The following is a 23,857-nucleotide window of genomic DNA, read 5'->3' on the forward strand; positions in this document are numbered from 1 at the left end:
ACTATAGCAATAAAAAACTGAGACAAATGAACACGGCCTCACTGCACCACTTCTGTTAAAACAATCTTTTTAAAACTTTTATGTTTTGCTTGGTCTATTGAAGGTGGATATCGATACCATTTGGATTGTTTTAACAGAAGTGGTGCAGTGAGGGTGTGTTCATTTGTCTCAATTCTTTTTCTAGTTTGTTTTTGTGTTTGGATTCCTTATTACTATAGCAATAACCCATGCCTGGGTGTGGGTAATGCTGGATTTACCCACGGTTGGTATGGTTTGGTCACGAGGGCGAAGCCCGAGTGGCCAAACAAAGACAACCATGGGTAAATCCAGCATTACCCACACCCAGAAGTGGGTTATTGCTATTATACAATGACATTATTTAAGAAAAAAAATAATTAATTTTCTTAAATAATGGCATTGTATAATGCCTCCTTGCTGCCCTTCCGCAGCTGTCTGGTATTTTGCGGCAGTTCTGATGTACTGCGTATGTGTATGCAGTACATCAAAGCTGTGGGCGGAAGCAACGGTGGAAAACAAGATCTCTGTTGCTTTTTACAAACTGTCTCGCTATGTTAAAGGAGTTTAACATAGCGAGACAGCTTTAAAAAAAGCAACGGAGAATATCCGTTGCTTTTTATAAAGCTGTCTCACTATGTTAAATCCATTTAATATAGCGAGACAGTTTTGAAAAAAGCAACGGAGAAAGCAAGATCTCCGTTACTTTTTACACACTGTCTCACTTTGTTAAAGGACTTTAACATAGCGAGACACCTTTAAAAAAAGCAACGGTGATAGGATGATCTCCATTACTTTTTTTAAAGCTGTCTCGCTATGTTAAACTCGTTTAACATAGCGAGACAGTGTGTAAAAAGCAACAGAGATCTTGCGTTCTCCGTTGCTGTAAAAAAAGAGTTATACTAATGGAAAAAGTCCGGGCGACCAGACCTTTTTCTGATTTACAACATGCACGCTGATCAATCAGTGTGCACGTTTTGGAATATTAATGGGGGGTCGTTGTATAATCCAGCTTTACCCATACCTTGCATACAGAAAAAAGTTAGAGTTTATATATAAAGTGCATTTTCAGTAATGTGGTATATTAAAGGTCTTATACATAGCATTACGACCTATAAATGTAAGTTTAAAACATTATTTAAAAGATGGTAGCAGTTTGAAAAAAACGCAATTCACTGAAAAAAGACTATCTTTGCAGCCACAAGTGAAGGAAAACAATTTTAAAACAAATTGACATTTGTTCTGTATACTGCATTAACTTACATCCTGTGCTCAAACAAAAAAAGGTAGGCTATTTATGTGTTACAGAGAGGGATAGGAAGAGGAGACAGCACATATGGAGTAGTAAAACTGCCAGCCAAAAGCAGTTATGTTTTATTCTGGTAGTGGTTAGAAGTGGGGGGCTGGCATAATGGTTAAGGTATTTACCTTACAGACACAAGGTACAGCGTTTGATTCTCATATGAGGTGATTGGCTAGGCTTAAAATGGCCCAAAAGGGCAGTTAGCCTAGTACTAATATATGAACATATCAATGGTCAGTTTGTATTAGAATTGTAACAAATGATGAACCCAGCAGATCAAAGCAGTAACAAGAGTCCAGACATTAAAAAAAACAGCAGAATAAGAAGCAAAAGTCTGTTTTAATGAATACTTTCATCTAATATAATACAGGCATCATCAAAAAGTTAGAGTGCATTTACTCTTATTAAAATTTTCAACATGGAGGAGTGTATAACCTGCTTATTGTTAATGTGCTGTATGTTTATTGTTAAACTGTTATGGGCTTAATCTGAAAAAGATCTATAGGGATCTGCATTCTACCCCAGTAAACAAAGAAAAATAAATTAAACTAACGAATAAATGCATGCAAACAAATTCTCATGGATTGATTTTGACCAAAACTATGCCCATTATTTTATATGTGTGTGCAAACTATTTATCTTGACCTTGTGATCTGTATCATGGCTTAAAAGGGTCTAGAATGGACTATCACATTTGCTTAATCAATATATAAATTTAGTTTTATTACCTCATATTTTCAGCTATTCTGTGTGGTGGTTTTGCTAGAATATGCCAATGGCTTTCTCTCCAGAACAACCCTTATTTTCTGGTTCATTGATTTAATAATCAGTTGACCAGTGCAAATGAGGCAGATACCATTCTTTTGCAAATATGGAACAAAGGAATAACAGTGGAAAGGAAACAACAAAACAAAACTAAGACTCTCTGTACCAAAGGCAAGCGTCCAGTCTGGTGGACCCCAGCCATAAACAAGCTCTACAACAAAAGGAGGAAGCTACTACAAGATAGAGCAAAATCCTTGAAAGGTAAGACACCTTTGATCATTATAAGTAAAAAACTAAGAGCTCTCATAAAATCATCAAAGGCAAATTTTGAGAGAAAAATCGCCAAGGACTCTAAAGACAATCATAAGGCCTTCTTTAGCTATGTTAGAAACCTAGGAGGAAACTCCCAGATATGCTCAGAATTAGTTCAAAATGATGTGAAAATTACTGAACCTACACACATTGCTAACATACTGGCTGACAGGTTCAGTGCAAACTTCTCCCCTCCCCAAAAGGAGAGATATCTATTCCAGAGGATTGTAGCCCCCAAACATCTCCAACGCCCAGGTGAGAACTGCCCTCACTAAGGCAAAAACACAGCATCCATGGGACCGGATGGTGTCCCGGCTGTGTGCTTCATGAACTCAACGAGGAATTAAACCCACAGTTAGGACAGCTGTTTAATCTTAGCCTCACCTCAGGATACGTACCCAAGGAGTGGCGCACGGCGACTGTGGTCCCACTTCATAAGGGCGGTGCCTCCACAGACCCTGGAAATTACCGCCCCATTAGCTTGACAAGCCTTATCTGCAAAGCCATGGAGAGGATCATAATGGAACTCATAAATAAAGACATAGGGAACTTGCAGACTTTGGATCCAACCCAGTTTGGCTTTGTCAAAGGCAGATCCTGCCTCTTAAACTTGGTTGACTTTTTCGAGACAGTCACCAAGGCCATTGATGAGGAAAGGCAGTCCATACAGCCTACCTCGACCTGGCAAAGGCCTTGACACAATACCCCACTCAGGTATCATCGAAAAACTCATCAGCTTGAATGTAAACCCATACATCACAAGATGGGTTGCAAACTGGCTAAGCGACAGAACCCACAGGGTCAGAGTTGCTGGAGCCATGTCAGACTCAAAGCCTGTCACAAGTGGTGTCCCACAGGGCTCAGTCCTGGGTCCACTCTTGTTCGGCATCTACTTTTCTGAAGTACAAGCAAACACAGGAGGGTTATGGCTGACAAAGTTTGCAGATGACTGCAAACTGGGCCATAGTCGAAAACACATCTGACACAGATATCCTCCAGAAGGGCCTCACAGAAATGGATAACTGGTGCCAGAGCCATGGCCTGAAGTTAAACGCCAAAAATGCATAGTCATACCCTTCGGGAAAAACAAGGTTACCCCTAGCTACCATATAGGTGACAATCCACTGAGCACAGAAAAAGTCATCAGGGATCTGGGGACCCAAGTTGACAGTAGTCTTTCGTTTGACACTCATGTTGCTAAAGTAGTTAGGAAAACCTTCTATATCGCCCACCTGATCATGAAGGATTCACATCTAGATCAAGGGAGGTCATCGTCCCCTGTACTCATCACTCATTAGACCTATGATTGAGTACAATGCCCGTTCGGAATGTATCTGACCAGACACCTGATGCAGCTTGAAAGGCCCCAAAAGTTCCTCACCAAAAGGATAAAGGGTCTCAAAAATATGTCTTATGCTGCCCAACTGAAAGAACTCCAGCTTTATTCAGTCTCATACCGATTGCTCAGAGGTGACCTGTGCCTGACATATAAGGCCATGTCAAACCCAGATTTGATGAATATGCTTCACCTCAAAAAATCTAGATCCCTCAGAACCACAAGGGCGGGAGACTTAAACCTTGACACGGTTATAAATAGAACGTGCTGGAGGGACAGATTCATCACCCAGAGACTCCCTATGCTGTGGAACAAAATCCCGGCTTGCTCAGAGGTGACCTGTGCCTGACATATAAGGCCATGTCAAACCCAGATTTGATGAATATGCTTCACCTCAAAAAATCTAGATCCCTCAGAACCACAAGGGCGGGAGACTTAAACCTTAACACGGTTATAAATAGAACGTGCTGGAGGGACAGATTCATCACCCAGAGACTCCCTATGCTGTGGAACAAAATCCCGGTACATGTGAGGCAGAGCACCTCGCTGGCCTTGTTCAAGAGGAATCTTGACCAATGGATGGGAGATCGCAGATATACCCCAGGGATTACTTCAGTGTCACTGCTTGACAGAGGCACAGAAAAATGATAGGCATAGTTTTTATTCAAACTAAAGGGGTGGCAAAAGCCACATAACTATGGGCTAGGCTTATAAATGCCCTTGGGCAGATAGCCTAGTATGAACCTATGAACCTATGAACACATAAAAGATGTAAGCAAAATTCTGCTCTGTGAGAGAAATGCCATGGAGTAGAATGATAAAGCCCTAACCATGTGACCTGGGTTCAATTAGCATCTGATGTTCTGACATCAAGGGATGGGCATAACCATCCCGAGGGGTGATCATCTAGACATTTTCTGCAGAGAGGTGTGGTCCATAGAGGGGCATAGCCCACACATGCAATAAGTGAAAATGGTGTGTGTGTGTGTGTGTGTGTGTGTGTGTGTGTGTGTGTGTGTGTGTGGGGATTCTGAGGGGTCAGTCATAAATGAAAAACTTCCCTGGTATAAACGATCACAGGCACAACCTCTCCAGGGTACCCTTTGGTTCATACCATGCCACCCTTAGAATGGAGAAAGTCAGGGGCTGTAGGAGAGGCTGGTTCACTCAGCAATTGATGAGGGCACTGGGGTCACTGGAAAGAATGAAACAGAAGGGTAACAAAAAATTTGTATTTCTGGAATAAAAGCAAATAATCTGCAGTATAATTTGGGGACTTGCAGAAGATGCCAGTCTGCAGCACTAGACTTTTACTTCACCGCTGGACCCTGGTCAACAAAGGACTGCTGTGAAGGAAGGAACTGACACCCCAGAGTCATCTGACTTACTGGATGTGCTGACTGAGGAGATACACTGATATGATGGGGAAGGATTCAGAGCAGCTCCATCTTTTGACAATAACCAAGGACTGTTTGGAGTCACTGCCGTTTGCACTGGGCTGTCAGTATGTGGGTGAGTGTGCTGCACTTTGGTCTGAAATGTGTATGCAGTGTGCTGAAATTTTTGTCTATGTGCATCCTACAAACCAGAAAAATGGAACACGAGTGATGTTGTGACTGCTTATTAATAGCCTGTGACTGTGGTTTTCCAGGGCAGGTCAGTGTAGTCCCTTCACTTGGTAATACCCTTTCTATAATGGGTAAAACAATGATGGCCAATGGACTTTTCACCACAGAAACAGCAGACATGCTTTCAGAGAGAAAGTCCAGAATACGCACAGGGGCTGGAGGTGAGGGATGGCCCCTATCCTGGATATGCTTTAGCAAATTCAAGAGACGTGATTAGGTACTTCATAAAAGACACAGTGATAATATTGCATAGCAATATAACTGTGTCTAATTTAGCTAGTGGACTTCGTGTGACTATAAAACATTATCCGTGTAGAGTCCAAAAAAAAAAACAATTTTGCATTTTGATTTGACCTATACCAGGAACAGTGGTAATATATTGTAAAACACCTCACTCAGGTGTGGACACGCACACACACACACACACACACACACACACACACACACACACACACACACACACACACACACACACACACGCGCGCGCGCGCGCACACACACACAGATCTTTTCTTTTTGTACTATAACTTAAATGACAGAGATGGTTGTGGCAGTAAAATAAGCATTAAAAACTTTAACTTGAAGAAATGTCACACTTGAGTAGGGTGTGTGTGACAGCACTGGAAGTAACAGAAAACTAATGTCTGAAAATGTTAAGGTAAAAAAAAAAGAATATATTTGAACAGATGGGGAGTATTAAATTACCCCCTTTTAATAATGTTTTAAGGAACAGTGAATATGCCTAATACATCAAATAGAGAGGCATGAGTTTGAGTCATCAATGTCCGTCTGTATTGTTATATAACATTCCTAGAGTTCCTGAAATCAGTCCCAGCCACTGCTGAGTCTGCATTATATGACTGCCAAGAAACAAAGAAATGAGGTTCTAGTTTTTGTTTCTTGGAAATGAAGTTTAAGAACTATTTCAGCCAATGTAGTGGTAATCATACCCTTCTGCTATTATTTATCAATACTGGAAAGTGGGAACCTTGATTCCTTCCTTGTTTTGGTGTTTTCCATTTTCAGAGAGTATAAATGTATTTTGAATTCCTCATTTCAATAGAAACTATTTGTAAACTATTTGATGATACTGCCCTTCTGAGTGTATTGGGGACTACCACATTCACAATACACCCCTAGATGTTGACTCAGTTCTTCAGGATTTGGGAACTTATGTGGACAGTCACCAAACTTTTGAACAAAATCTATCTATTATTGTAAGAAAGTCCTGTATTGCACAGCTTATAAACAAAGGGATTGTGTCTAGATCTAGGGATGTCTCTGTCCACCCTTTACTTAGCCTTGGCTAATCATTGCGCATAATGGCCCCTTTGTCATGTATCTGTCCAGACACATGCAACAACTGGAATGCCCACAGAGATTCTTTACTAAAAGGATGCAAGGCCTAAACAACATGTCCTACATGGACCATCTCAGAGCCTTCTCACTATACCCAGTATTCTATACACTGGTAAGAAATGTCCTGTGCCTGGCATACCAACCCATTACTTATGGATTTACTGCACATCAGCAAGTCAAATGGCATCAGAAATACTCAGTCTAGGGATCTAAACCTCTTCTGCAACATCAGCAGAATGGTTTGGAGGGACAGATATACCTCTCAGAGAAGAATGGTTTGGAGGGACAGGAATATCTTGCAGAGCATACTGTTGCTGTAGTACAGACTCCCCATCCACATAAAACAAAGTTCATCCCTGTCTATATTCAAGGTAAGCTTAAATCTATGGATGGGAAATGGAAAATGTACCCCAGAACTGCCCCCTATAGTACTGATGGACAGAAGCTGCTCCTAAATGATTTATCCCGAGCATATGTCCTCTCAAATTATCTATGGCAGGATTCTGGCTATTCTCATCAGTGGTAATATATAATTATTGACCATGGGATAGGTAAGGCCAATCTACAGTATTGACCAAATGGGACAGGATATTTCAAGGACAAAAAAGGAAAATTGGCTAGTCTTAAAATGGCCTGCAAGGGCAACTAGCCTAGTACGTACCTATTAACCTATTAGTGGTCTTCCTGGTTGATGATGTCTCATGAATATCACAAAGAGACAGTTTGCAAACACAGCCTTTGGCTCTAGCTCTCCTTTCTTGGTCATTTGGAAGAGACAGAGTAGAGGGCTGGATTTGTGCCGGGAGTGTCTGGTGCTCTGACATGCCATCTGCATTTTCTCATGGTCAGTGATAAACTCAGGTGCTGAAAAATCTGCCTGATAGCAACTACCATTACTAACTAGATTCTAAACATTATTGTCAGGGTCCACCTCTAAATGGGAAGATGAGATAAAATTTCACTCTTGGAATTTGGTAAGGTCTTATGTGAAATATTGTGTTCCATACCTCAAAAAGTAGAAAGAAAGAAAGATAGATAGATAGATAGATAGATAGATAGATAGATAGATAGATAGATAGATAGATAGACAGACAGACAGATAGATAGATAGATAGATAGATAGATAGATAGATAGATAGATAGATAGATAGATAGATAGTTTTTAGAAAAGAAAATATTCAGATGAGATAAGGTATGATATGACATATATGAATAGGGCTAATACTTTCCATCCCAGTGGACAGCATTCATACAAGTGATATGGTGTGGCCATTCAAATGTATCAGTTGTATTGGTATGTGGTAAACAGGCCTTGAAAGTGTTACAGTTTAGGCAGCCCATGAGTGGACCTCATGATTCCACCCTACATCTTGCAGAAGAGGAAGATACATGCCCAGGAGAGCATTGTGAAACTACCCCAATTTCTACAATTGCCCCAAGGCACTATCTGGTTAAGGGACTTGTTCAAGGTCACAAAGCAGCAATTGAAGACTGAGGGACTCAGACTGGTACCGCAAGGAGCAGCTTATTAACAGGTCATGGAACTCTACAAGATGGAAAAGGGCAGGCACTGCTACTCATATAGAGCGGTGTGCATACAAAAAGTTCTTAGAAGCTGTGATGCAGAGTATAATGTGGTCATGTTCATAAAAAAAGGAGGATATGGAGAGCAGACAAAGTCAGTGTGTCTTATACTCCCACATCTGCTAGGATGTGTTTTGACTTCCCACCCATGAGCACATTGGTAAAATTAGGAGCTGGATATATATTTCAATTTCCACATATTTTAGCAGTCAGTATTCAGTGCATTGCTACCCTTGCTACTCAGGGCCAGTCTTTTTCTCATCTTTCAAGAATATGGTGCTTTATTTGGTGGAAATCAGTCTTATGGGAGTGAAACAGGGAATAAATGGCAGGCAGGGAAAAAATGTTAGCAGTTAAAATTTCATTTCATTTTATTGCACAAGTGGTCCTTGGTGGCTACCCATAGGAGGTACAGAATACCTGAAGAAAAAGGGTGCATTTGGAAAAGTCTGAAGTCAGTAAGCAGAGTTGCTCCTATGATCTAATGGGTAGAAAAATTATATTGTTGGATGAAGTTAGCCATACAATGAACATATTTGTCATTGAGCTGCCGTGGTCCAGAAACTAGACAGTCTGTTTTATGCATGTCAGCATAGAAGCTATGAACAAAAAAGGTTTTGAGATGTTCTAGGTGTAAGTATTATTACAGAAAAAGTGATTAAAAAATAATAAGCCCTTTAGACAAATGTGTGTGCCAGTTATTAAAAGAAACAAACAAAACAATCCTTTCCTTGGATGTGTCTAAATAGCTACCCGGGTTTATTTATTGCTGGGTGTGTGACATAAGGATTCAAAGAACAGTAGGACCTGTGCAGTCCTTGAACAGTTCTTTGTCATAGTAACCTGTACGTACAGGTGAGGGCAGACCTGAGGTTTGTTATTCTGTTGATTAATCACTGCTACACTGTATCTTTGGAGTTTTGGAAACATTTTCTTTTTCTTTTCTTTTTTGAAGTGGTCCAGCATGTTGGAACATTTAGTTCAGGGTGAGCACGTTCAGGCTTGGTGTAATTACTTGACACAAGTGTGTTGAGCACTTCCCAAGCTGCTTATGTGCTGACAAAGGTGACAGAGGGGAGGTGGATTAGGAAGGCCACAGAGCTTAGAAATCCTGGGTGTTTTTCTCCATAGGATCTCTGTGCATGTGGTCCAGAAACACATCCATGCTTTGCCTTCTTCAAATGCTACTTTTATTATGCTAATTTCTTAAGGTTCCATTTTTCCTCTGAGTGCATTCTCAAAAAATAATATTAATCAACACATGGAACCTGGAACTGCTGCTGAGAGAGTCTTTTCACAGACTTTTGTTTATTGAATCATTTCTTCAGTGGGTACACGTGCATGTACTGCACATACGTGTGTAACATGTTGCAGATATGCAGTACCACTTCTTCTGTCATCTACAACAGAAAGAAAAAAACATACGTGCAATAAAAAAGCAATTAGTATATGCCTCCGTCTACATTCTCAGACGCACGTCTCCTTTAGTTGGGGGATTAGCATTACAGAATCCTTGAACTCCAGCTAGTTATATTCTTTCTATTTTTTTTTCTTTTGTAATGCTGTCATACAGAAGTGACATTTTACTAAGCAGTGCTTAATGACTGAAACACTTCTCTAAAGTGTTTAAAGACTAAAGCACTTCTCCTTTAGTTGGGGGATTAGCATTACAGAATCCTTGAACTCCAGCTAGTTATATTCTTTCTATTTTTTTCTTTTGTAATGCTGTCATACAGAAGTGACATTTTACTAAGCAGTGCTTAATGACTGAAAGCATATAGCCTTTTTTATGGGCTTTATCCTATTTCTGTATCAAAAATGCACTCCATCCTTCTTTAGGGTTACCACCTGTCCCACTTTGTGAGGGACAGTCCCTCTTTGGGCAGTTGTGCCCTGCAAAAAAAAAATGTAAAAATGGCAAATGTCTTGAGATTTTAGGACAACATTTTTTCCTGTATGTTATGTAATAGTTGCATACAACAGTTATTCTGTATCTGAAACATTTAAATGTTATAAGAAACAGAATAAGCAACTAAAATGCTAGAAGAATAAGCTTTTATTTAGCCAAAAAAGTTATTTTTTTTCCTTTGTACTGGCTGTGGGTATGTTTCAAACCGCAAAATTTGACATTTGTACCACAAATGTCCCACTTTTGGCATTTGAAAAGGTGGCAACCCAATCCTTTTTGGATGTAGTTACCAAGTGAAACTTTTCAGGTTTTCATGATTAAGTCTTTTTGGCCTCATTGGTCTTGCTACAGCTACCTGGTTAGGTCCTCTAAACATGGTTGTCCTTCACTGTGGATCCTGTTACCTCAGTGTCTCTGTCACTGATTAGTAATGACCGACTTTGATCATCTGTCCCTGGCCAATGTTTTGGTCTGCCATCCCCCTGAGGATGCGTTGCTCTTCATTCAACACCTTCTGGAAATTATTAGAGTCAATGGCCTATGCCGTCTAAATGTGCAATGATGGGTCATTGTCCCTTAAAATGTTCATAATAATTCATTCATCAATTCATCAGTCATCTGGTTGACAAAATCAAATCCTGATTTAATGATTTTAGGGGCTGACATATCTGGATAGGTGGTGGTTGCCATTGCTTTTTCTGTATCTTCTCATACATCAGGTGACCCTTCCTTGATCATTTGTTTCACAATTCTTAGTTGACAATCTTCTAGCCTATGTTCTCTCTCTTAAATTACAGTGTACCCTCTGGGCCCAGATGTTGAAATATTTTGGCCCACTTGCCATCTGCTTGTCTTTGGTCAGCATGTCCTGATTTATAATAATATTTCTTAATTCCCTCTTATTCACAAAATGAGCTTGTGTTTTGCTCAGGTGTCTCCACACCTTTGGCTTTAAGTCCTAGCTGGAATTTAGTTTTCTTTGGTCAGGAACTGTATTCACAGAGTAGTAAATAATGGTTGCATGACTGACATTTTCATATGGGCTTGTTTATTTAGCTGTTTTCTCAAATCTTTTTTGCAAATTTTCTCTCTGTCACAATGTGGCTGATAGCTGTGATGTTATTGTATTTCATAAAATGTCTTGAATCCTTTTTATTTCAACTGTGAACAATTACCACTGACTGTTAGTTCCTGTCAGTCATTTTCTTGCAAGCATTGTTCTCAACATTGATATTAACTTGTCTCTTATCTCTGACTCCATAAAAATATTTACACATGCTTTGAATGTACATCTGCTGCAATTAGGAACACAGAATCTCTGGTAGGAGCTTCAATGCCAACCCAAAATCTATTGCCATGGTGCAGACAGACAGACATTCTCAGGGATGCAGGGATACTGATAGTGTTACCATGGTGCAGACAGACATTCCTAAGGATGCAGGGATACCCACTGTGTTGTCATGGTGCAGATGACCATTCCTGGGAATGTAGGAGTGCTGATGGTGTTGCTATGATGAAGATGGCCATTCCCAAGAATTCAGAGGAACCAATGGTATTGCCATGTTCCAGATGACCATACCCAAGAAAGCAGGGGTGCTGATGGTGTTGCCATGGTGCAGCTGACTATTCCTAAGGATGCAGGGGTACTGATGGTGTTGCCATGGTGCAGCTGACTATTCCTAAGGATGCAGGGGTACTGATGTTGTTACCATGGTGCAGCTGACTATTCCTAAGGATGCAGGGGTACTGATGGTGTTGCCATGGTGCAGCTGACTATTCCTAAGAATGCAGGGGTACTGGTGGTGTTGCCATGGTGCAGCTGACCATTCCTAAGGATGCAGGGGTACTGATGGTGTTGCCATGGTGCAGCTGACTATTCCTAAGGATGTAGGGGTACTGATAGTGTTGTCATGGTGTAGCTGACTATTTAAAATAAACAAATTAAATAATTAAACAGTGACTAGAAGACAAAGAAATAAGCAAATGAGGCCATATGATGTAGGAGTAAAGTAATATAGACTAAACATACCTCTTAGCCTGTGAGCATTGAAACTGTTGCAATCATACCTCTCAACCTCTTAACACAATACATCTGGACAAATCCTGCCATAATGGGGGACAAAGGCCCGAAAATAGGGACAGATTTTAAATATTGCTCTTATAAACTTAGAAAGTTGATAGAATGACACAAATTGTCTTAGCATTCATTTTTCTGAAGAATGTGAAGTCTGAAACTTAAATATATATATCATTATTTAGTGACGTCAGTCCTCAGATCATCTCAGTGATTTGTGATAAAACCACAGATTTTATGAGAAACAAACCAAAAATAACAGACAAAAATCTGGGCTTTCTGTGAAAATCTGGACAGTTGACCAGTTTGATTGCAATAAACGTTTAAAATCATAGCAGCGGGTCCAAAAGATTAGCACTTTTATTTTTCTGAGGATGGGTTTGAGATAGTAGACTCCATTTTGTTTTTGTTGATGGATATTTGCTTACTTTAATTATTTAATAACATATATACCCTTAAACAGGCCTGATTTAATAAATTGTTGTTCAGGTTTATTAGCACTATTTTATTTTTCTGAGGATGAGTTTGAGATAGTAGACTCCATTTTGTTTTTGTTGATGGATATTTGCTTACTTTAATTATTTAATAACATATATACCCTTAAAGAGGCCTGATTTAATAAATTCTTGTTCAGGTTTATTTAGTTGCTTTCTAACAAAAGCACCATTGCAATTAGAAAGAAAAACAATAGCATCACAAAGACTAAGAGGGACAGCAAAACATTGGCTGTAAATACAATTAAAACAGTATAAACCAGAAAACATCAAACTATAATAATCCACTTCATTGTATGCCAAGTCAAAAAGGAAAGTCTTTAATGTATCTCTAAGACTAGCCAGTAAGGAACATTCTTGGAGCCACCAAGACACCGAGCTTGATACTGAAAAGTACAAAAATCTGTACTCTCCAAATTAACCTGTATAACTACCAGCAGCCCTCTCAGATGATTAGCGCAACACCTGCATGGGGCAGTGGGGCAGCTCTCAGATAGTAAGGACTCAGGTCATCAGTTGCCAAATACACCAATACCAAGATCTTAAATATTATCCTGAGGAAAGATTTTAAGACTAGGTGGAACAAAACAAAATTTGAGGGCCAGAATCCAAACAGATGAGAGATATGAGAGTAAATTGTCAGAGTTTTGAAGATGAGTGAATATTATTAGACATTGTCCCGCATTATGGGTAGCATACTTCAAACATCGGTGTGAAACTTGTAGATGTCAGCAACATACTGGTGTGTTTCTAAGGACATCAAGATGCAATCATAAATGTGAGTCTGATGTTGTCCTTCTGTGCCTGCTTTTCCCAAACACAGCCACTGACATGCCTTGCTAGTACGGCACCCAGATAGTAATCTGTTGTCCATGTAATCCCAGTAGAGGAACTCGGACATTAATATACTCACACCAGCCCAGTCTTATTAACTCTCAGCTTCAGTCCATGAACAGTTAAAGCCCATGATATCTGTTACTATGTTACTATGCAAACGTTTCCAGCAATAATGAATAATGCTCAGTACAAGAAACAGATACAATGTAAACAAAATTGTCACTCGATATTCGATTTTGGAACACTTATTTGAAAAAAAAATGGATACAACTTTAATAACTGTACAAGAAGAAAGGGCTTGGGTGGGTGAGGACAATGGTATTTTACCTTTGTTAGCAAAAAAAAAGACTAGCTACAAAATTAACTTGTGTGCATTTTGTAATTTAGAAAGCCAAACATGATTCTGAGTGATACACCAGACATGTATGTACTAGGAAAGTAACCACAATGTTAATACCAGGCTGGAGACAGAACTGTGCTCAGGGCTTGTTCACTGACCTTTCACTACAGAACTGTGCTCAGGGCTTGTTCACTGACCTTTCACTAGTAATTCCTACTTGCCTGTGAAATCCAATAATGTAATACAAAACATATGTCTGTAGTGGTACGTAACTGAGCCATTAGCTCATACAACCGAGTCTCTCCTGGATGTGACTCACATAACTATAAGGAATTTGCTGAAATTATATGTATATTTTTGTTTGATCTTGCTGAATTAGATTTATTTTTTTCTTTTGGCATCATTAAATCCATATGTTTGTATATTATTTATGTGAAAACACTGGATAAATCCATCCAGTCTAGTACCTCTCAACCTCTCAGTGCAAGAAATCTGGACAAAGCCAGAAAAAATAGGGGGACAAAGGCCTAAAAATAGGGACAGAATTTAAATATTATTCCTATAAACTTAGAAAGTTGCTAGAATAACAGGTTTTGCTTTATTATGTATTTTCTGAAGGATATAAAGTCTGAAACTCAAATGTTTGTCATTATTTAGTGACTTCATTCTTCAACGATTTTCCAGAAAACCACAGCTTTTATGAGGAACATACCAAAAATACGAGGCAAAAATCTGCACATTTTGCAAAAATCTGTACAGTTGAGAGGTATGGTCTAGTGTCATCCATTCTGACCTATTAGAAATGTTACAAATCCTACTTTACTTGTAATTTGCCAAGACCTATGTATATCTTTCCCAAACATGTTTAGATAGGCTTCCTAACTTTCTTCTACAACTGCTGTTGGCTGTTTCATGCTCATACCAACCTTTTTGTGAAAAAATACTTTTGATATCGCCCTATTGCTCTTTATTCTATCAACATTTTTGTCTTGTTTTATGATACATTATTCTAGACTATATTTTTTCCTGACTGGTACTGCCTCCTGAATAGTTTTTGTTATTTTAGGTATAGATCACCAGAGGGGTATAGCAGTCAATACTGAAGCTTTACACTGCTAGATTTTTTAGTCTGCTTCACAGCCAGGGGTTTTATTTGGACATTCTGCACACTCGCCTTATAGTCATGTGAGGTTTGGGTGCCTGCTTCAGTTTCCTCCAACATCCCCAAAACACTGTAGGTGAGTTACTGTTCTTTTAAAATGCCCATAGATATGTGTGCTGTGTTACAGTAAATGTGTGCATCCTTTGGTTGGCTCAGTGACAAGGATAGGGTCTACCTTCTATGTAGCCCTGAACCAGATTAGCTGGGTAATCAAGAAATGAGTGCATGAAAGAATTTTGTTTAGGTATTAAGATGTACAGTATGCATTATGCCACGTCTGTGGTACATGTACTAAGTTCCTTTATATTCTGTGTTGAGATGTATGCATTATGCCACATCTGTGGAACATGCACTAAGTGCCTTCATATTTTTTGTTGAGATGTATGCATTATGCCGCGTCTGTGGTACATGCTTTGAGTGCCTTCATATTCCGTGTTGAGATGTGTGCATTATGCCACGTCTGTGGTACATGCCCTAAGTGCCTTCATATTCTGTGTTGATATGTATGCATTATGCCACATCTGTGGTACATGCCCTAAGTGCCTTCGTATTCTGTGTTGATATGTATGCATTATGCCACGTCTGTGGTACATGCACTGAGCGTCTTCATACTCTTTGTGTTTTCAATGCACTTTGCTGCACTCCATCACTGTACTTGAGTCTTTTACTTTATTAAATTCTCTTCATCATTCTAGAAATGTTGTCTTCAGTAATGGACAGATCATTCCAGCAGGATGCACAGTAGTGACTAGTAACTGGGAATTACCATTTGTTTTCTTTATATTTCTTATATACTAAGGTTCTGACAGCTTGCTTTAACACCTCAGCCTACTCATTTCTTAATCACTTTATACCACCTTCATATGATCAGTCCCTGATCTATTTGTTAGCCATTAGTTTTCTTCTTATCTACGCTGCGTACAGTGTGTTTTTAATATGTTTTTGTTCCTTTACTCTACTATCCATGTGATCACTCACATTCCACTCTCCCTGTGACCATTGACTCTTCACTCTCCCAGAGCAGTTACTTCCTTTATCTTTAACATGACACTGGTTAGAGCTTGTAGTTCATTTGGCACCATTCCTTCCAGCATGGAATCCCCACAAGCTGCCCGGTCAGGAGTACTTGAGTCCACCAATGGCCTATATTTAGTGGTACCTCAGAGTTCTGGTCATGTGGCAGCTTGAAAACTTGTTGACTGTTATGAAGAAAGGCTGACCAAGGATGAACTTTAATCATCACTTTTTCCTAGTTAAAATCAAGTCAAGTGTAATCAAATATTAAAATTATGCTTTACCAGATGGGCCCAGACAGTATCCCAGGATGCTTTCTAAATAGCATGAAAAATGACCTATCAGGGCCTCTGGAATTACTATTTAACTGTAGCCTCCAAACAGGCTTCATGCCTCATGAATGGAGAACAACAGCAGTCATCCCTCTGCACAAAGGTGGAAACTACAGACCCATAAGTCTCACTAGTCTTATATGTAAAGCCATGGAAAGAATTATCATGGAGATGATCAACAGAGATATAGTAAACCTCCAGACACTGGACCCAACCTACTTTGGTTTCATCAAGGGCAGCTCATGCCTACTCAGCCTGGTGGACTTCTTTGAGAAGGTCACCAAAGCAATAGATGAGGAGAAAAAGGGCATTTGACACAATACCCCACTAAGACATTGTTGACAAACTCAAGAGGTTAGGTACAAACTCATATGTCACCTGGTGGATAGCCAACTAGCTCACAGACAGGACTGGGAAAGTTAGAACTGGGGACTCTACCTGTACAAAGAGGCCAGTCACAAGTGGAGTCCCTCAGGGATCAGTCCTTGGACTGCTTCTTTTTGACATTTACTTCTCTGAAGTCAAGGCCAATGTCAGTGGTCTCTGGATGACTAAATCTGCAGATGATTGCAAATTAAGTGCTGTCATTGAATCCCACACTGACACAAATGTTCTCCAGGTGGGGCTGCTACAGACAAACAGCTGATGTCAGAGCTATAGACTAAAACTAAATGCCAAGAAATGCATAATAATATCCTTTGGGAAGTCATCAATCCCTAGTAACTATCATATTGACAACGCACCCCTTAGAGATGACCCAGTAGTCAGGGACTTAGGGACACACATAGACAGTAATCTAGCCTTTGACCATCATGTGCCTACAGTAGTGAGGAAATCATTCTATGTTGCACAACTTATAAACAAAGGTATGACATCTAGGTCCAAGGAAGTCATTGTTCCACTGTATTCAGCATTCATCAGACTTATCATTGGTACAATGCCCCCTTTGGTATGTACCTAATTAGGCATATCCAACAACTGGAGCATCCACAGAGGTTCCTCACTAAAAGAATATAGGGTGTAAGTAAAATGTCCTATGCAGACTGCCTCAAGGCCATATCCCTGTATTCTGTCTCCTACAGTCTTTTGAGTGGAGCTCTGTGCCAGGCATACAGGGCATTGTCAGGCCACACTCTGATGGACCTCCTGCATACCCACAAAACAAACAGCACCAAAATTACCTATTCTAAAGACTTAAACCTTGCCTGTGATATAAATAGGACCTGCTGGAAAGACAGCTATGTATCTCAGACACTACCCTATCTATGGAGCAGGCTTCCTATCCATGTGAAGCAGAGATCCTCCCTAACCCAATTCAGGTACAACTTGGACAATTGGATAGGGAACAGGAAATTCATCCCTTGTTTGGCACCTATGTCTCTGATGGACACAGGCAAATTATAAATGTTTAATCTCCCAGACTCCTGCTTGTAAATGTTTCATCTCCCAAAACCCTGCTTACGTTTATCAAGGGTATCAAAACTTGTCAGAGATTTGGGATGCATGGCTAGACTTAAAAAAGCCCTTATGGTCATTAGCCTAGTAAACACATATGAACCTATGCAAGTACTGCACTAACAGAGACTCTTCAGAGTTTTTAGGATGGTGGGTCCCTGATATCCTAGTTCAGCTTTCTTATGATGTGTATTAAAAAAGGATGCCCATCATCTGCATATAAGTCTTTATTAACACATCACATATAGCAACTATTACTCAGAAAAAAGTAAAAGTTGATAGTATTTGTGTGCTTCTGTTAGACTGAGGGTACTCTTAGTGAGTTCACTATAGTACATTAAGGTAGAATAACAGGCCTGAAAATATAGAGTCAGACTTGTGTTTTCATGCATGCATTCAGTCTCAGGGAAAAGCAGTTCATTAGAAAGGAAAAGATAATCTTGCTGGCTAAGCATGAGATACGCAGAAATAACAGTTTAAAGGGAAAGCTACAGAATGTTCCTTTCTCACATAAGAAAAGGTGTGGAGTATTACATGACTAAAGTGATCTGACATCTTTGTAGAAACTCTGCCTTCACTTAATATAATTGTAGCCTTTTCTGATTCATTCATATTCTGTTCCCCTACCTTCAGGTTGCAGTTGCAATGGAAGATCAGAACAATGCAGCTTTGATGAGGCACTCTACAGGCAGACAGGAAATGGATATTACTGCCTAAACTGCAAGGACAACACTGACGGCCAGTGGTGTGAGAGGTGCAAGGCTGGATTCTACCATCTGAGACAGGAGGATACTTGCCTCCCCTGTAGCTGCAGTATCACAGGTATACTGAACCTCATTTAGTGCTTAACATGTATTGTATGGAGTGCCATACTCTCTTGGAAATGATATATTCAGGATCACTTACTGTATGCTGTGTGCTCCATCTACAGTGCAATTGTGTGTGGCAGGGTGTTCCTTGTGATTCAGGAATGTGTGTGTGTTTCTTTCTCTCTCTCTCTCTATATATATATATATATATATATATATATATATATATGTGTATATATTTATGGGTTACCGACAACTGGTCGAACGTTCCAGTTGTAAAATGGGAAGAAAACAGTACAGCTGATTGAATGTGCCATCTTTTTTTCTGTGAGGAATGTGCCAGCTTTTTTCTGTGAAAGATTGTGGTATAGTGGGTATTGGGCAATGTGCCCTCTCTTGACTGTAGTACAGTCTTGGAGTTGGTATACATAATTAACAGGGGGTGTGATGAGTGCAAGGGGACTTGCCTCATGCAGAAAACAATGCTTTTGTTTTTCTTGTTGGATTTTTTGATAAGTAGCTGTTTGACTAGTTGTATTAGATCAGTTGACTTTCGATATAGTGAATTTTTGATATATGCATCTACAATCATATATATATGTTTGTGTGTGTGTGTGTGTGTGTGTGTGTGTGTGTGTGTGTGTGTGTGTGAGACTGAGTGTTTCTGTGTGTCTGAGTAATGCATGCCTATGGCAACTGTAGTTTTGTGTATATATACTTTATTTCTCAACTATTTGCCTAATGTGTGTGTGAATGTGCGTGCATTTCCATTCGTGCATATGTGTGTGTATCTGTATGTGCCTGTGAGATGATGCATTCAGCAGGGTGGTGGGCTTTGAACATGGCATCAAAAGGATAAATATGGTCTTGGAGATGAAGCTGAATCATAAGAAATGTATTACTTCCACAGGCTGTTGTATAATGGCATATGTAGTCTATTGCTTGTTATCACCTTTATAAGAGGACCTGCTGAGGAAGGGGCACTTTATTTGACCATAGGCCTAATAAGAGAGCAATAGGTATAATAACATCTTTGGACCTGGAGGGAATATTCTTAATACATCAGCTGAGTAAAATTTAAGGAGAGGTATGGCTGCAAGGTAGTCAGAGGAGAGGTCATACCAAACAGATGTGCCCAGATCACTGATAAATGTGTCTAGTTTGGATGGGATACCATTAATGTGGTAAGAACAAATGTGTTTCCTTTTGCCAGAGTACAATATTACACTTTTTTAGCAATTAGCTTGAGACCAGGGTTATGGCACCCCTTTTTTTCCCTCTGTATTTGTCCTTCTTAAAGAATGTGGCAGTCCTCAGGGGAGTTAATGAAGGCACCAAGTTTACATTCATCAGCAAACTTAGTCAGTCAAAAGCCCTTGATGTCATCTGTGACATCAGTAGAGTAAATACCAAATATGATGGGCACCATTACAGAGGCCTGGGAGTCACCGCTGGTCATGAGCCTTTTGTGCCCCCAATCTAAATGTGCAAATTCTGTTTTATAAAACATGTTGCTGTCCATTGGGCAGCAAAAGGGTTTACATTTAGTTTGATATGCTTATCTATGATGCCTAGGTGGAGAGGTCAAAATAAACTGGCTGGAATGACTTGTTGTTATTCAAGGCCTCAAGGACTTTTTCAAAGTGGTCAACCAAGTTTAGCAGATAGGATCTACCCTTCAAAAATCCAAACTGATTTGGGTCAGGGGACTTTATGCTGCCAATGTCTACATTTATGCGATCCATAATAATGTGTTCTGTTGTGTTATAGATAAGGCTTATGAAGTTTATGGTTCTGTAGCTGCCATGATCATTGGCTCATAGGTTCATAGGTTCATAGGTAGGTACTAGGCTATCTGCTCGAGGGCATTTATAAGCCTAGCCAGAGTGTGTTGGTTTTTGCCGCCCCATTGATTAATTAACTGAGCCTCTGTCAAGCAGAGCCAATGAAGTGATCCCAGGGGTGTACTTTCTGTTACCCATCCACTCGTCAAGGCTTCTCTTGAAGAGTGTTAGTGAGGGGCTCTGCCTAATGTAGTTAGGAATTTTGTTCCAAAGCATGGGGAGTCTCTGTGACAGGAATCTATCCCTCCAGCATGTTCTATTTATTGTTGTGGCGAGGTTTAGCTCACTAGAGCACGTGGCTCGCAGTGACTTGGATTTCTTTAGGTGGAGCATGTCCATCAATTCTGAGGCTTGGCCTCCTTATCGTGGGAGAATGACAACATCAGTTCTGCAAGCCTCAGGTACAAAGCATTTGAGAGGCTGAGGCTAAACAGGTTGTGGGGGAGGGGGGTCAGTAAGGCTGTGAAGTATAATGGCAAGGAAGCTCCACAGTAAAGTTTCAGATCCCCATGAGATAGTATTTCAGTACTTCAAGTACCTTTAGGGCTTGTTCAGGGGTGATATTTTGAGGAGAAGCTGACAAGGAGTCAAGCATGTTTAGGCTAGCACAAGAAAGGACATAAGTTTGAACTAAATGTGTCTGCTAATACATCATGTATGTTTTCAGGGTAGATTAGTTAGGACCATCCTGCATCAGTTCAGAGCAGTGCTGGGTGTTGTTCCTAAGGTTCCTGATATATTTGAAGAAGGACTAGTGATTTTTTTGACAGAGGAAACAATTTAAACTTGGCCTTGGAAGATTTGATTTTGCTTCAAAACACTTTACATAATTTGGTGATGTGAGGTTTTCTGTTTGTTAATAAGGCAAAGTGTTTTCTTGTTATATTTGTTTAGGCTAGAGTTCTACCAAAGGGGATGGATTATTTCTAAATTTTGAGTTGTAATTTATAGATTGGGAACAATGCTTCAGTGCAAGGACTGAGGTGAGAATTGAACCCTTCCACAAGTGTAGCAGTGTTTGTTGTTGGGTCTTCCTCGGAGGGTGCTCTTGAAACCCTTTAGGTCATCATATAGTTTGTTTGCATTAAGTCTAGGCAGTATTATGCATATTTATTTATTTATTAATAGTGTAAGTATCCTAGCTAATATATGGATAATTGAAATCCCCAAGTATAGGTTCATAGGCTGGTACTAGGCTATCGGCCCTAAGGCCTATGCAAGCCTAGCCATAACAATTCCCTGGAAATTTTTTCCCACAATATTTACTTCTCTGGGCCCCTGTCTAGCAGGGCGACTGACATGATCCCCAGGGTGAATTTCCTATCTCCCATCCAATCATAAAAGTGTTTGGTTCAATAGTAAGGGACACAAACTTATTTTGTATCATATATTTATCTTCTATACAATACTGGTGCCTCAGTGTTACTGTTTAGTATTATTTTGTAATTTGTTATACCTTAAAATTGTCTGATGGGAGATGTGTATTGATGTGATTTTGTTTTTTTTTTCAGCTCTGTCTCTATTTCTCATACAGTTTACTTTGTATCACAGTAATATGACACAACCAAACATACAATAAACCAGGAGATTTAATTCTACAATCATTTATAATGACGTTATTCTGCATCACAAGTTTCTTAATCTGCCTGTCAAACAGTGTCAAATTTTGCTTTTCATTTAATTATGCTGATATGTGCTAACTGCAGCCTGCTAAATTCTTTTCACAGTGCATAGGATCATAGGATCATCGGATCATAGGAAGTTACTAGGCTATTGGCCCTGAGGCCCTTATAGGCCTAGCCAAGAGTTTAGCCCATGTTTAGACTAGTCAGCACCCAGAGCCCCTGTCCAGCAGGGACACAGGTGGAATCCCAGGAGTGTATTTTCTGTTTTCCATCCAGTTATCCAGGTTGCGCTTAAAAAGGGATAATGAGGTGCTCTGCTTGACGTGAAGAGGGAGTCTATTCCACACATGGGGAGTCCCTGGGACACAAATCTGTCCTGCCAACAAGTCCTATTGATATCACAGACCAGGCTGAGGTCACGCGTACGGGTTGCTCGAGTGGAGCTTGACTTGCGTATATGCAGCAGTCCCATCAAGGTGGGGTCTGAGATGGCTTTGTATGCCAGACAGAGGTCACCTCTGAGGAATATGTATGAAACTGAGTAGAGGGACAGGGCTTTTAGCCTATCTGTGTAGGGTAGGTGTTTGAGGCCCTGGATTCTCCTGGTGAGGAACCTCTGTGGTCTCTCCAGCTGCTGCATGTGCTTTGTGAGGTGCATGCTGAAGGGGGTATTGTACTCAGTAATTGGCCTTATAAGGGAAGAATACAGGGATTTTATAACCTCTTTGCCCCTGGATGAAATACTCTTACTTATGAGGTGGGCCATGTAGAAAGCTTTCCGTACAACGGAAGCAACATGGCGGTCAAAAGTCAGGTTGCTATCAACCTGGGTGTCCAAATCCCCTCACTACTGATTGTGTACTTAGGATGTTGTTATTAATGCGATAATATGGGGGGACGTCACTCTCCTCAAAGGAGATGATGATGCATTTTTTGGCATTCAGCTTGAGGCCATGTTTCTGGCACCAGTCATTTGTTTGGGTGAGACCATCTTGGAGGGTGTCCACATCACTTGGGGAATTGATGACTGCACCCAGCTTGCAGTCATCTGCAAACTTGGTCAGCCATAGCCCACTGGTTTTATCCTGCACCTCAGAGAAGTATATCCCAAATAACAGAGGCCCCAAGACCAATCCCTGTGGTACACCTCTCATTACAAGTCTACTGCTTGAGGTGGCTTGCCCTATTTTGATTAGGTGGATTCTGTCAGTGGGCTAGTTTGCTACCCATCTGGTAACATATGGATTGATGCCTAGTTGAAAGAGTTTATCTACTATGCCTGAGTGGGGAATAGTGTCGAAGGTTTTGGCCAGTTCAAGGTAGGCGGTGTGTACCATCTTCCCCTCATCATTGGCTTTGGTGACTATCTCAAAAAAGTTGACCAGATTTAACAGACATGACCTCCCCTTGACAAAGCCAAACTGAGTGGGATCAAGTGTTTGGAGGTTGCTAATGTCTCTGTTAATGAAGTCCATGATAATCCGTTCCATGGCCTTGCAGATCAGACTAGTTAGGCTAATGGATCTATAATTTCCTGGATGGGTGGATGCTCCACCATTGTGTAAAGGGATGACAGTGGCTGTCCTCCACTCAGCTGTGACAAAGCCAGTACTCAGGCTTTTGTTGAATAGGGTGCCTAATGGTGTTGCAAGTTGATGCC

At 40.2% G+C, this 23,857-nt stretch overlaps 1 protein-coding gene across 1 annotated transcript in view; it reads left to right on the top strand.

The window, feature by feature from the left end:
- Window positions 1-23,857, top strand: part of LAMC2 (laminin subunit gamma 2) — a 292,336-nt gene that overhangs the window by 48,527 nt on the left and 219,952 nt on the right. The window contains exon 2 of the mRNA XM_044085264.1: window positions 18,553-18,741. Coding sequence (XP_043941199.1) covers window positions 18,553-18,741 — 189 coding nt within the window. The remainder of the gene's footprint in view (window positions 1-18,552; window positions 18,742-23,857) is intronic.

This window comes from Protopterus annectens, chromosome 10.part0, assembly GCF_019279795.1.
Source record: "Protopterus annectens isolate FY-2018-M chromosome 10.part0, PAN1.0, whole genome shotgun sequence".
In the NCBI taxonomy this organism is placed as follows: domain Eukaryota; kingdom Metazoa; phylum Chordata; order Ceratodontiformes; family Protopteridae; genus Protopterus; species Protopterus annectens.